This window comes from Triticum aestivum, chromosome 2A, assembly GCF_018294505.1.
Source record: "Triticum aestivum cultivar Chinese Spring chromosome 2A, IWGSC CS RefSeq v2.1, whole genome shotgun sequence".
In the NCBI taxonomy this organism is placed as follows: domain Eukaryota; kingdom Viridiplantae; phylum Streptophyta; class Magnoliopsida; order Poales; family Poaceae; genus Triticum; species Triticum aestivum.
This window is the reverse complement of record NC_057797.1, coordinates 71041700-71053638: the sequence shown is the minus strand read 5'-3', so window position 1 is coordinate 71053638 and position 11939 is coordinate 71041700. Positions and strand designations below refer to the sequence as shown.

At 46.9% G+C, this 11939-nt stretch overlaps 2 protein-coding genes across 6 annotated transcripts; both read left to right on the top strand.

The window, feature by feature from the left end:
* Positions 1–3297: 3297 nt before the first annotated feature.
* On the top strand, positions 3298–5508 carry LOC123187562 (transcription factor NIGT1). 2 transcript variants are annotated; one of them, XM_044599465.1, is made up of 5 exons: positions 3298–3687; positions 3789–4075; positions 4179–4515; positions 4611–4690; positions 4788–5508. In XM_044599465.1, exons 1-5 carry the CDS (start codon positions 3321–3323, stop codon positions 5145–5147), a joined length of 1431 nt encoding a protein of 476 aa, XP_044455400.1. In that variant the 5' UTR covers positions 3298–3320; the 3' UTR covers positions 5148–5508. The 2 variants fall into 2 exon arrangements, with proteins under 2 accessions (XP_044455400.1, XP_044455401.1); XM_044599466.1 differs by having other exon boundaries at positions 3304–3687; positions 4614–4690.
* A 4066-nt stretch (positions 5509–9574) lies between these two features.
* Positions 9575–11677, top strand: LOC123187561 (cation/calcium exchanger 1). 4 transcript variants are annotated; one of them, XM_044599460.1, is made up of 3 exons: positions 9619–9648; positions 9725–9815; positions 9913–11677. In XM_044599460.1, the coding sequence occupies exons 2-3, from the start codon at positions 9773–9775 to the stop codon at positions 11646–11648; spliced, it is 1779 nt and encodes a 592-aa protein (XP_044455395.1). In that variant the 5' UTR covers positions 9619–9648; positions 9725–9772; the 3' UTR covers positions 11649–11677. The 4 variants fall into 4 exon arrangements, with proteins under 4 accessions (XP_044455396.1, XP_044455397.1, XP_044455395.1 ...); XM_044599463.1 differs by having other exon boundaries at positions 9631–9648; positions 9921–11677; XM_044599461.1 differs by lacking the exon at positions 9725–9815 and having other exon boundaries at positions 9575–9724; positions 9859–11677.
* The last annotated feature ends 262 nt before the right edge of the window (positions 11678–11939 follow it).

Below are 11939 nucleotides of genomic sequence, written 5' to 3'. Positions count from 1 at the left end.
GAACTAGGTATAGAGATACCGACGATCGAATCTCGGGTAAGTAACATATCGACAGACAAAGGGAACTGCGTATGTTGTCATAAAGGTTCGACCGATAAATATCTTCGTAGAATATGTAGGAACCAATACGGGCATCCAAGTCCCACTATTGGTTATTGACCGGAGAAGCGTCTCGGTCATGTCTACATCATTCTCAAACCCGTAGGGTCTGCACGCTTAACGTTCTTTGACGATATAGTATTATATGACTTATGTGAGTTGGTGACCGAATGTTGTTTGGAGTGACGAATGAGATCACGGACATGACTAGGAGCTCTGGAATGGTCCGGAGGTAAAGATTGATATATATATGATGATAGTATTTGGTCTCCAAAAAGGTTTCGGAATGCACCAGGTATTTATAAGATCACCGGAAGGGGTTCCGGGAGACCTACAAGGAGGTATTGGGCCAAATGGGCCAAGGGAGGGAGCACACCAGCCCACAAGGGGCTGGCGTGCCCACCTCCTGGCCGCCGACCCTCTAGGGAAGGAAAGGGGGCCTAAGGCAGGGAGCTGCCCCCCTCCTGCCATCCCCTTCATCCCAGGGCGGCCGTCAGCCCCCTTTGGGGCGCGCCCTAGGGCAGCCCCTCCTCCCCCACCTATATATATATATGAGAGGAGGGAGAGGGGCAACACACACCATGATCCCCAAGCCGTGTGCGGCGCCCCCTCTCCCTCTAGTTTTAGTTCCTCCTTCATCCACGTTGTTATGCTTGGTGAAGCCCTGCAGATAGTTTTACCACCACCGTCACCACGCCCTCGTGCTGCCAGAACTCATCTACTACTTCGCCTCTCTTGCTGGATCGAGAAGGCGAGGACGTCATTGAGTTGAACGTGTGCTGAACGCGGAGGTGCCGTACGTTCGATACTTGATCAGGACGGATCGTGAAGGTGTACGACTACATCAACCACGTTTATAAACGCTTTCGCTTAGCGATCTACAATGGTATGTAGATGCTCTCCCCTCTCATAGCTATGCATCTCCATGGATTGATCTTGCGTGTGTGTAGATTTTTTTTGTTTTTCATGCAACGTTCCCCAACAGGTAGTGGCCTCCAAGAGTGATAAAACTCGCGAACTCTCACTCGAACGAGTTGACGCAGGGAGCTCAAACCATTTGCAAAGCAAGGTCAACCAACTTATGCTCAACTCACTCTCTCAATCACACAAGATGTAAGAGGGAGGAAGGATATTAAAAGCAAAGGCAACAATGGAGGAGATCAACAAATTGCTCCAAGATACATCCACAAATCCCCTTCACTTTGAGGGGAGATAAGGTTTTGAGGAGGTGTTTGTGGCTCAAAAGGGTGGTAGAAACATGTATGAACAAAGACCATGCCGGTGAGGGAGGAATCCCCTTAAATAGCCAACCCCAAAAACTAGTCATTGGAGTCAAACGACATCTCCTTGAGGACCCCGTGCCCAAGGGGGGCCGTTGGCACAATACAACCCCATGAGCATGGAATCCTTTACTTGACCATGATTACGTGGTCAAGATTCTCAAATTGCCTCCCCATATTTTAGTTAAGAACATCTTCACATGTACATTATCACGATATGGACGGTATGCTTCAAAGCATATAACCTCTAGATGCTCATCTTGCACTTGCACGTCAAAAATGATGACTATCACCACTTGATGTCACATAGGCTACTTGAAATATTCCTTTTGATGCAAGCCCATAAGAAACACCTAACCCATATAGGTATAACAAACACATAACATGAGTTAGTTCACAAAGAACAATTCATAATTACTTACCATACCAATAGATCACTTGAGCCCACGCGGTACAATGTTTGCGCTTGTGAGTTGACCATCTAGGTACAATATTTGAGTTTCATATTGGTCAACCAACATCTTTATTTCATGCCCCATCTTTGTTTCTTGAAACCATAACTTGAATTCTTCCCTTAAATTATTCTCTCTCAAGTTGCCGATCTTTATAAGCCCTAGTATATGTCAACCTTTGAGATCCTCCAATGAACCCCACCCTGAACATATTTAGTCAGACATAGCAGTTAATCTGGATGGCAAGGATGGGGCAGAGATCGGCAACACCCTGAAGGTGGTTAAGAAATACGGTCATTTCCTTGAGGACGCCATCCAACACACTTCTGCAAGATTGTCTTTTTTACCAAAATGGGAGTATTTGCAGATTCCCTGTGTCTTCAACAAGCACCTCGTCCCCGTCCCAACATCATTCACGCTAGCGATGAATAAGGCCTGCACATGGAAGGTCACTCTTGAGAAGGGTTGGGCCACCTTCTGTGTAGCTCATGTGGTCATGATCGAATGGTTGGGCTGCCTTCTGTGTAGCTCATGTGGTCAAGATCAGGTTCCTTCTCACTTTCAAGCTGGTGAGTCCCACGAACTTGAAGGTGATCATTTTCAACGACGAGGTGTTGAGGTGGTGGCCAAGTGCAAACCCCACCACAAAGCATTGACATGGATGCTAAGGGTGCTTTTGTGTTATCTCTGCTATCTTATCTCTACTTTTTTTAGTCCTTATTCAAAACTTTCTGGTACTATTATGTTAGTAATGTTATGAACACATCTGTTAGTACTATTTTGACAAAGTATGGTTATGGTTTATTCCTAGCTAACGGTTTATGATGTGACTATTATGTTGTTGTTGTGTGTGTGTTGGTAACATCACCACGACACCACCCCACCCTGTGTTGTGTGTAAACCAGACAACAATACTTTGTATCTGAGTAGAACATGCAGGCAAGCAAGCATCGGTGCCTATGCTACTACTCAGCCAGACTGGCGGGGATGAAGCCAATCAAACTATATGTAAAACATGATTATTATTTTTTTACTTGTATTCACTCAGTCTAGGTCGGGCCACGGATACAAAGGGCCCAAAATAGATGTATGTAACCAAACGTGCCCTCGGGTGATCATCGGGTGAAGAAGCTGGCCGACCAATGAAAATGGAATAGCGGCAGGATATTCCTCCTCGTTTATGACAGGCAGGGAAGAGAGTGTGTGAGGACAAGGATGCACGGGAGACGAGAGACCTAGCGCGGGAGAGAAGGGGATCTCTCGGGAATCTTCCCGTGCCCGGCTCCGTCGGTCCAGCGTGCCGTGTCGTCGGCCCCGCCGGGATCGAGATTCCGCATCGCCCCGGCGGATCCGCGGCATCCTCCTGTCTGTCCGCCCGCCGGCCCGCGTGCCCCGTGTCCTCTCCCCGCCGGTCGTCGGCCTTATCCCCGCCCACCCACTCGAGTAAACAACCCTGCATGCAGCCCCACACCCCGCCCCGCACAACGGAATGGGAATCCCCTCCCCGAATATCCTGCCCGTCCCCATCCACCCATCACTCCGCCTTCCCTCCCCGCGTACGAATATACGCGACGCCCCGACGACGATTCCTTTCCTTCCTTCTCCTTCCATCTTCCTCACCTTCCCCGTCCCGTTCCCCCCCTCCTCTCTCTATCTTCCTGGTTCTTTCCTTGCGGATCAATCCATCCATCCGACGAGAGCTGCGGAGATGGAGATGGATGTGCCGCCGGCGCAGGCGGACCGCGACGGCGCCCGGCGCCGGCTCCGGGACTACCTGCTCGCGCTCGAGGAGGAGCGCCGCAAGATCCACGTCTTCCAGCGGGAGCTCCCCCTCTGCCTCGACCTCGTCACCCAGAGTACGTCCGCCTTCGCCATCAGCTCGACGTTGGCTAGCTCGATCTAATTAAGGAGTACGTAGGCGCGCGCGTGTGTGTGTGATCCTGTGATGTGTCTGCAGCAATCGAGGGGATGAAGAGCCAGATGGGCGGCGCCGCCAGCGAGGAGACGGTGAGCGACCACGGCGGGCCCGTGCTCGAGGAGTTCATCCCGCTCAAGCCCAGCCTGTCCCTGTCCTCTTCCGATGACGAGACTAGCACCCACGCCGCCGTGGCGCCGGTCTCCAACGCTAAGGCCGAGACGCCGCCGCCCACGCCGGAGACCAAGAAGGCGATGCCGGACTGGCTCCAGTGCGCGCAGCTTTCTTCGGCCTGGAGTGAGCCCCAGCAATCATCATCTCTTCAAAAGGTAGCTAAAATCTAAATACATATTGCTGTGTTTCTCTTTATCTACTTTATTTAAAAGATAAATTTGCTGATGCTGTGATGCATCTACCGATGAACTCTACTAGGTGCTGCCATGCAGACCGGTGGCCCTGAACGCCACCAGGACCGGGGGAGCGTTCCACCCCTTCGAGAAGGAGAAGCAGCCCGAGCCTGAGCTGCCGGCCTCCTCAACCACGGCACCGGCAAGCTCCGCGTTGGTCGGGGACAGCGGCGACAAGGCCACCAGCGACACTGAGGTGCACGACAAGGACAGTAAGGATGCCACTGAGAAAGACACAGACAAAGACAAAGACAAAGAGGGGCAGTCGCAGCCGCCTAATAACCGGAAGCCACGGCGGTGCTGGGCGCCGGAGCTCCACCGCCGGTTCCTGCAAGCACTGCAGCAGCTGGGCGGCTCCCACGGTTGGTTCCCTTTCCCTCACCAGATTGGTTACTTATTCCCCTCATCAAAAATCAAAGTTGCGTAACAACAAAATTTGATTGGTGCCGTACACAAGCAGTGGCGACACCAAAGCAGATCCGGGAGCTGATGAAGGTCGACGGCCTCACCAACGACGAGGTCAAGAGCCATCTGCAGGTCAGTCGGTGCTTCTTGATGAGATCATCTTGCTTAATTAGTGCTGTTAATTAGACATCATGGAGTCTGACCTCACATTTGTTGCATTGGGTTTCAGAAGTATCGTCTGCACACGTCAAGGCGGCCGAGCTCCACGGCCCAGAGCGGCGGCGCCCCCGCAACTCAGCCCACGCCGCAGTTCTTCGTGGTGGGCAGCTGCATCTGGGTACCCCAGCAGGAGTATGCCGCTGCTGCCGCCGCCGCCGCGGCAGCAGCAGAAGCAACCAATGTTGCGCTGGGAAGCGCGAACCAAGTATACGCTCCGACGGCGACGCTGCCATCAGGGTCGAAGCCACACTTGGAAAAGCAGTCGAGTAGGCAGTCGGAAGGCCCGAGGAGCGGCGTTAACTCGGACTCGGACAACCCAACCATGTCGTCGTCGTCGTCGTCGCAAGCCACATCTGCAGGGCGTCCTTAGTGTACGTACGTATAACCTTGGTTGTTTGGGGATCTAGTACTACTTACATAGCTCGGAGAAATACAGAGTCTATAATTAAGGTCACATTTTACAGTAAGGTGCGCCACATTATTTGCTGATGTAGAGAAGAGAGAATACTTACTGCTGTTATGCCTTGTGGGCAGGCCAAGCTTAAGGTGACCCATGCATATAGCTTGAGTTTTGCCACAAGCTTTGCCATGCAGGTTGTAAAGGGTAGTTTGTTTTGCACCGTGGAGCTCACCACCTTTTGTGATCCTGGTGTAGGCCCTTCGATAGGGACATGTATATCGTATACTGACAATAGTACATCCAGCTTTGAGTAGTTTGTTGGAATTACCTTCGCTTAATTGCTTCATACATGATCCATTTCGTTATGAGGGCGTCTTTGTGAGTAAGACACCATGTTTGTGAATCGACATACAAACCGTACAATCTACCATCACTACGGGGAAATTCTTGTATGCTGAGTCTCGGGTTGTTTGTCGAGTGTATTTCATTGGGCAGTCGGCAAGCAAGCCCTTTGCCGAGTGTACCAGGGATAACACTCGGCAGAGAAATGACACTCGATAAACATGTGCTTTGCCGGGTGTTTTTTGTAAGACACTCTGCAAACAAACATTGCCAAGTGTTTTTTATGACCCTCGACAAACAATTAAAAAAAAGCAATAAAATGCATGTGTTCATTTGGATTTCCAAGAGTATACTTTTGAATTTTGTGTTTATTTTTTTGAAGGGAGATAGAAATATATACGAGTACCTAAATATGAATTTTGCTTGGAGTTATAGCCCATTTTTATATACATGTAGTGTTATTCAATAAATAGCTAGAATGCAATCACCGTCTTAAAATTAGAAAATGGCTAAAAAAATCCAAAACCTGGCATTAGCAACACAATGTGAAATTTCCATGTGGGAAAGATTAGGGATATTTTAGATAAAATTTTGTTGCTATATTTAAGCCATCAAGTGCATTTAAAGGATATAACTTAAATTTGAACCGCAAGTGCATTAAGTTGGCAAATATGGGTTGAAAAATCATTTTTGTGTTAATGAGTCTATGTTAGCCATTATCCAAGAAAACAAACGGAATATCAAACATGAGAGTGCCGAGAATTGACCCCAAACATCGAGCTTATTAGTTGTTTAATTCTAGAAAATGCAAATAAAGTTTAAAAACTTGTAACCTGACGTGTTCTCATTATATGACCCCTAGAGGTTGTGATAAAAATCTAAGAAGCTTTTGTAAAAATTGTGATATACACTACTTGGAAACCGAATCATCTCTCATGGAGAATGTAGGTTTCAAAATGGAACGGGTCAGGTTTGTACATGAAGTGACTGTTGCTTCATCGGTTGACCTTGATTTTTTATATACACTAAAAATACACCCATTATATGTTTCTTGTCAAAATTTGACGTTTTTTCAGGGTTCATTTGCTATATTTAAGTCATTTAATGCATTTTAGGCGGTGACTATAATTATAATTTGAACTGCAAGTGCATGCAAATTTAGCTAAATGAATTAAAAAATATCCTATTTGTGTCCTTGGATCTATGTTTAGGCCTTGTCCAAGCAAAGAAATGGAATTCCAAACATCGATCAGGGTGTCAACAGTTGGCCTGAACATGGAGGCTATTGATTTTTAATTCTGAAACATGCAAATGAAGCCTAAAAAACATTAAACTTGGAATTGTATCCTTGTATGGTATCAATATTTTGTGGTAAAAATTGAAATTTTAATACTTGTGGTGGTGTCACCTAAAAGAATAAATAAACAATAAGTAAAAAATGATTTTTTTCAAGTAAAATGAGTTCGTGACATTGATACTCCCCTTTAAAAAATCAAAAATTAAAACAAATATTGAATTTTTTTGCATAGAGTTTAAACAAAAATTTAATTTTCTTTGTAATATGCAGGAATAAGCATATGCTAGTGGAATTTCATGAAAAAGAAGTTTCCTAAGAAGCACTGACTTAGTGGCGATGGTATTACCCTTTAAGCAAAAAAGTTACAAAATTTGCACACTATTTACATACAAATTGTGCTCTTTTATAATATGCAAAAATTATGATATAATAGTGGAAATTTAGGAAAAAAAATCCTAATAAGGAACAAATTTGAGGCATTGGTATTTCCCCTAAAAAAGAAAGTAAATTAAAAAATAAAGAGATTTTCTAAGGAATAATAAATTAGTGGCAAAAAACTAAAAATTTCATAGAATTTAAACTGAAATTGCACTTTCTTATAATATGCAATAGTAAGCGAATAATAGTGAAATTGAGAGAAAAAAACGAAGAAGGAATAAATTTAGTGGAATATTAATTACCCTAAAATAAGGACATAGAAAATAAAACAAAAACTAAAATGATGTAGTGCCTAAGGAAAAATGAATTAGTGATATTTTCATTATCCTTCAAGAAAAAAGAAAATAAAAAAACAAATAAAATGAATAAAAATAAATTTTGCAGATAATTTACACATGTATTTCCTTTTTTTAATACGCAAGAATAAGCATATATAGCGGAATTTCAAATAAAGAAGTCTCCTAAGAAGGAATTAATGTGGGATTGATATTATCAATAAAGACAAAAGAAAATGAAACAAATACTAAAATTAAAACAAAAATAAGGAAGTTTTCTAAGAAAGATTCAGTATTACCCTTTAGGAAGAAAGAAAATAAAAAGCAAATAATAACAAATTTTGCACAAAAATTATGCTTTATATAATATACAAGAATAAGCATATAACATTGAAAGTTTGCAAAATGAAGTTTTCTAATAAGGAATGAATTAGTGGCATTTGCATCACCTTAAAGAAGAAAGGAAATGAAATAAAAACTAAAACATAACCAAAATAATGAAGATTTTTAAGGTACAATGAATTAGTTGTATTCGTATTACCTTTGGGAAGAAAGTGAATGAAAAAAACACTAAAACAAAATTTGCACAAAACTTTGCACTTTTCTAATATGTAAGAAATGAACTTATAATATATAGTACGATTTTTACACTCTAATATAATTTACACACGTGTTCTTTAGGGGTAAATTTACACACATCTTATATATTACTTGCGTGTATGCATTTTACACTCACCCAATATCACAAAAATACCCATGGAAAAACCACTAAGGAAAAGAAAAAAGAAAAGCTAAACATGCCTAAAATAGAAGAACAAGATGAAGCATCGTGGGCCTATAAAGAGGCAAGAAAATGAAAATAAAATGTGCTTCAGTTGAATAAGGAATCGACTAACCCAAAGTAGATGTCACTCAAAAAATTTGGCCCAAAACATGACAACAGCCACAACAAGAAAAAAACGAATCTTGAAGCCGAAATCATTGGCTCAACAATCGACTGAGCCTAATTCACTTTTCATGTGAATTATGCATATCTAAATTGAAACTAAAAAAACACTAAAAGTAAAACAAAAAATATGAAGTTTTCTAAGAAAGAATGAATTAGTGGCATTGGTATTACCCTTTAAGTAGAAAGAAAATAAATAAAGTTAAATAAAATAATAACAAAATTTTCACATAAATTATACTTTTTAGAATATGAAAAAGTAAGCGTATAATAGTGGAACTTTGAAAAAAAATAAGTTTTTTAGTCAGTAATGAAGTAGTGGCATTGGTATCACCTTAAAGAAGAAAGAAAATAAAATAAAACTAAAAGATAACCAAAATAATGAAGCTCGTTGAGTAGAATGAATTAGTTGTATTCTTATTACCCTTTAGGACGAAATAAAAAAACTTAAAAGAAAACTTGCATAAAAGTTTGCACATTTTAAATACTATGTAGTAAGAAATAAACATATGATAGTATGATTTGCACACCACTATAATTTACACACATGTTACATATTACTTGCGTGTATGCATTTTACACTCACCTAACATCACAAAAATACCCATGAAAATTGATTAGGGAAAAGAGGAAAGAAAGGCTACAAAGGCATAAAACAGAAGAACAAGATGAAGCATAGTCAGCCTATAAACAACAGTCAGCAGAAGGAAACACGAGCGCGCTTCAGCCCAGTAAGGAGTCTACTGACCTAAACCAGGCCCAACACATGACAGCAGACATGATAAAAAAGAAAAAAGAGCACGAATCTTGAAGCAGAAATCCAATGGCTCAAAAATCGACTAACCTAAATTCATTTTTCAGGCGAATTACACGTAGCTAAATTTATTTAAAAAGAAAAACATGTCACTGCACCAGATCTGGAAATTAAAACGTGTCGCGAGCACCCGCTGGTCCTGACGGGCTGACGTACGTGCTCTACCCCTCCACTCTCATTATTGTTTTTTGTCCCCAGGCCAATGAAACGGTGGAGGTTGCTGCGTCGACCTCAGTCAGTTACACTTGGAACCATGGATGCAAGTCCAAACTTGCGGCCAGGATAACATCACACCCACACCGTGCGATTGACCCTCCTTAATTTGCTTCTTCTTCTTCGATCAGCCAGGAGGATAAGATGTCTCCTTTCATCTTTGCTTGCATTCTTCATGTCGCCACGCAATCTCTCTAATTACATGCCTTGGCTGCTTCTCAGGTTTCCCCTAATCTCCCAAGAAACTTGGCTTTGTTCTTTTTCGAGTTCATGAGATGGCCTGGAAGCGAGACTGCTCTGAACACCTTTTGTGGTTAGTGTGGTGCTTTACGGTAGTTTTTTTTTTCTTTTGGCAGGAGTAATGTTTGTGTGTGTTTAGTCGCATGTCAAGTGATGTCCCCACATACAAGCCCAACAGAACGGGCGTCCACAGGCCGGCCCTCGTGCACAAGTCTGGATCATGGCCACAGCGGCGGCGAGCTTACCCATCGCCTGCCTCAACGTCGCCTTCCTGCTCCTGCTCGCCTTCTTCTACGTCTCGCGCCCTGCCGTGCCGCCGGACTCGGCGACGTCCATGAACGGCTGGAGCGGCGACGAGCGCGAGGGGCACGGTCATGGCGGCGGCTGCGACGGTGCTCACCGGCGGCTGGAGGCTGACAAGGACAGCTGCCCGCGGGGACGGGGCTACGTCGATTACCTTTACCTGTTCTACTGCGTCTGCGGCGACGAGCACCGGGCCCTTGGGTACGCCGCGATGGCCGCGTGGCTCGCCGTGCTCTTCTACGTCCTGGGCGACACCGCCGCGGTCTACTTCTGCTCCAGCCTCGAGGGCCTCTCGCGCCTGCTCCGCCTGTCCCCGGCCGTGGCCGGCGTGACGCTCCTCTCGCTGGGCAACGGCGCGCCGGACGCGCTCTCCACCGTCGCCTCTTTCGCGTCGGGCGGAGGCGGCGGGAAGGGGGCGAGCACCGCCGTGGGTCTCAACGGCTTGCTCGGCGGCGCGCTGTTCGTGTCCTCCGCCGTGCTCGGCGTCATCTGCCTCCGCGTCGGCGGCCGCGGTGTCGCCATCGACAGAGGCAGCTTCTTCCGGGACGCATGCTTCCTCCTCCTCGCCCTCGCCGCCGTCGCCGTCGTCCTCGCCGTGGGCGAGGTCAGCATATGGGGCGCCCTCGCCTTCACCTCCCTCTACCTTGTATACGTCCTCGTCGTCGTCTTCATCCACGGCAGATCGCACGACGGAGAGGCAGAGGCGGCGTGGGTCGACAACACCCCGGCCTCGTCCGAGCTCTGCAACGTCGTGGAGACGGATTTTTACGCCCCGGACCAAGATCCGCTGCTCCCCGAAACGGCGCCCCTCCTGCAGTACTACGCCGGCGACGCAACGAAGAAGAAGAGGAGCGTGTTCTGGTCGGTGGTGTGCGTGCTGGAGCTACCTCTGTACCTCCCGCGGCGGCTGACCATACCGGACGCGAGCGAGGAGCGCTGGAGCAAGCCGGCCGCGGTCGCCGCGGCGACCCTTTCCCCTGTCTTCCTCTCCTGCCTATGGAGCCACGCCACCGGGAGCCCGCTTCTCGCCCCCCTCCTCGACGGCATCGCCGGCCTGTTCCTGGGCCTGCTCGCCTTCCTCGGCACGAACGCTGATGCCCCGCCGACGAAATTCCTCTCGGCCTGGCTCGCCGGTGGGTTCGTCATGAGCGTGGCCTGGGAGTACGTCATCGCGAACGAGCTCCTCTCCCTTCTCGTGTCCGCCGGCCTGGTGCTGGGCGTGGATCCGGCGACGCTGGGGATGACAGTTCTAGCATGGGGCAACTCGCTGGGCGACCTCATCGCCAACGTGGCCGTGGCCGTGGCGGCGCGCCGCGGTGGAGCCCAGGTGGCCGTAGCCGGTTGCTACGGCGGGCCGGTGTTCAACGTCCTCGTTGGGCTGGGCCTGTCTCTGCTGCTTTCTTGCTGGGTCGGGTACCCGAATCCGGTAGCGATACCCTGGGAGCCCAGGCTTTATCAGACGCTAGGCTGGGTAGCTACTGGGCTTTTCTGGGCCTTCGTCATGCTCCCGAGAAGGGGCATGAAGGTGGATAGGACGCTGGGCTTTGGGCTCCTTGCCATATACTTGTGTTTCTTGTGTACTACTCCCTGCCTTTTTGCTTAATTTAAAGGTTCCAACGGCTTTTCCCTCTAGTTAGGGTTCCTCTGGTTCTCGCGGGGGCGATCTTGCCGCCGTCGAGTCTTTGCTTCCCTACCACCGATCAACTCCCTGCTTACTCATCTGCGTGGCGTGGAGGGTGGCCATCTTGGTCGCTTTCTCCTGCTCGTACTAGGGGCGGGGCCGGTGGAAACTAGGGTGTACCCCAAAACAACCCGATCTGATCTTCGGGTTAGAGATTCCAATGGCGTCTTCCGGAGCTTCGAGTTCCTCAGGAGTCAATGATGTAGAGCAGAT

Coding starts and splice junctions, on each gene's coding strand:
- LOC123187562 (XM_044599465.1), top strand. CDS start 3,321: ATGGGAATCCCCTCCCCGAATATCCTGCCCGTCCCCATCCACCCATCA. Junction 4,516..4,610: donor GCAGCTGGGCGGCTCCCACG/GTTGGTTCCCTT, acceptor GCCGTACACAAG/CAGTGGCGACACCAAAGCAG. Junction 4,691..4,787: donor AGGTCAAGAGCCATCTGCAG/GTCAGTCGGTGC, acceptor ATTGGGTTTCAG/AAGTATCGTCTGCACACGTC.
- LOC123187561 (XM_044599460.1), top strand. CDS start 9,773: ATGAGATGGCCTGGAAGCGAGACTGCTCTGAACACCTTTTGTG. Junction 9,816..9,912: donor TGCTCTGAACACCTTTTGTG/GTTAGTGTGGTG, acceptor CCCACATACAAG/CCCAACAGAACGGGCGTCCA.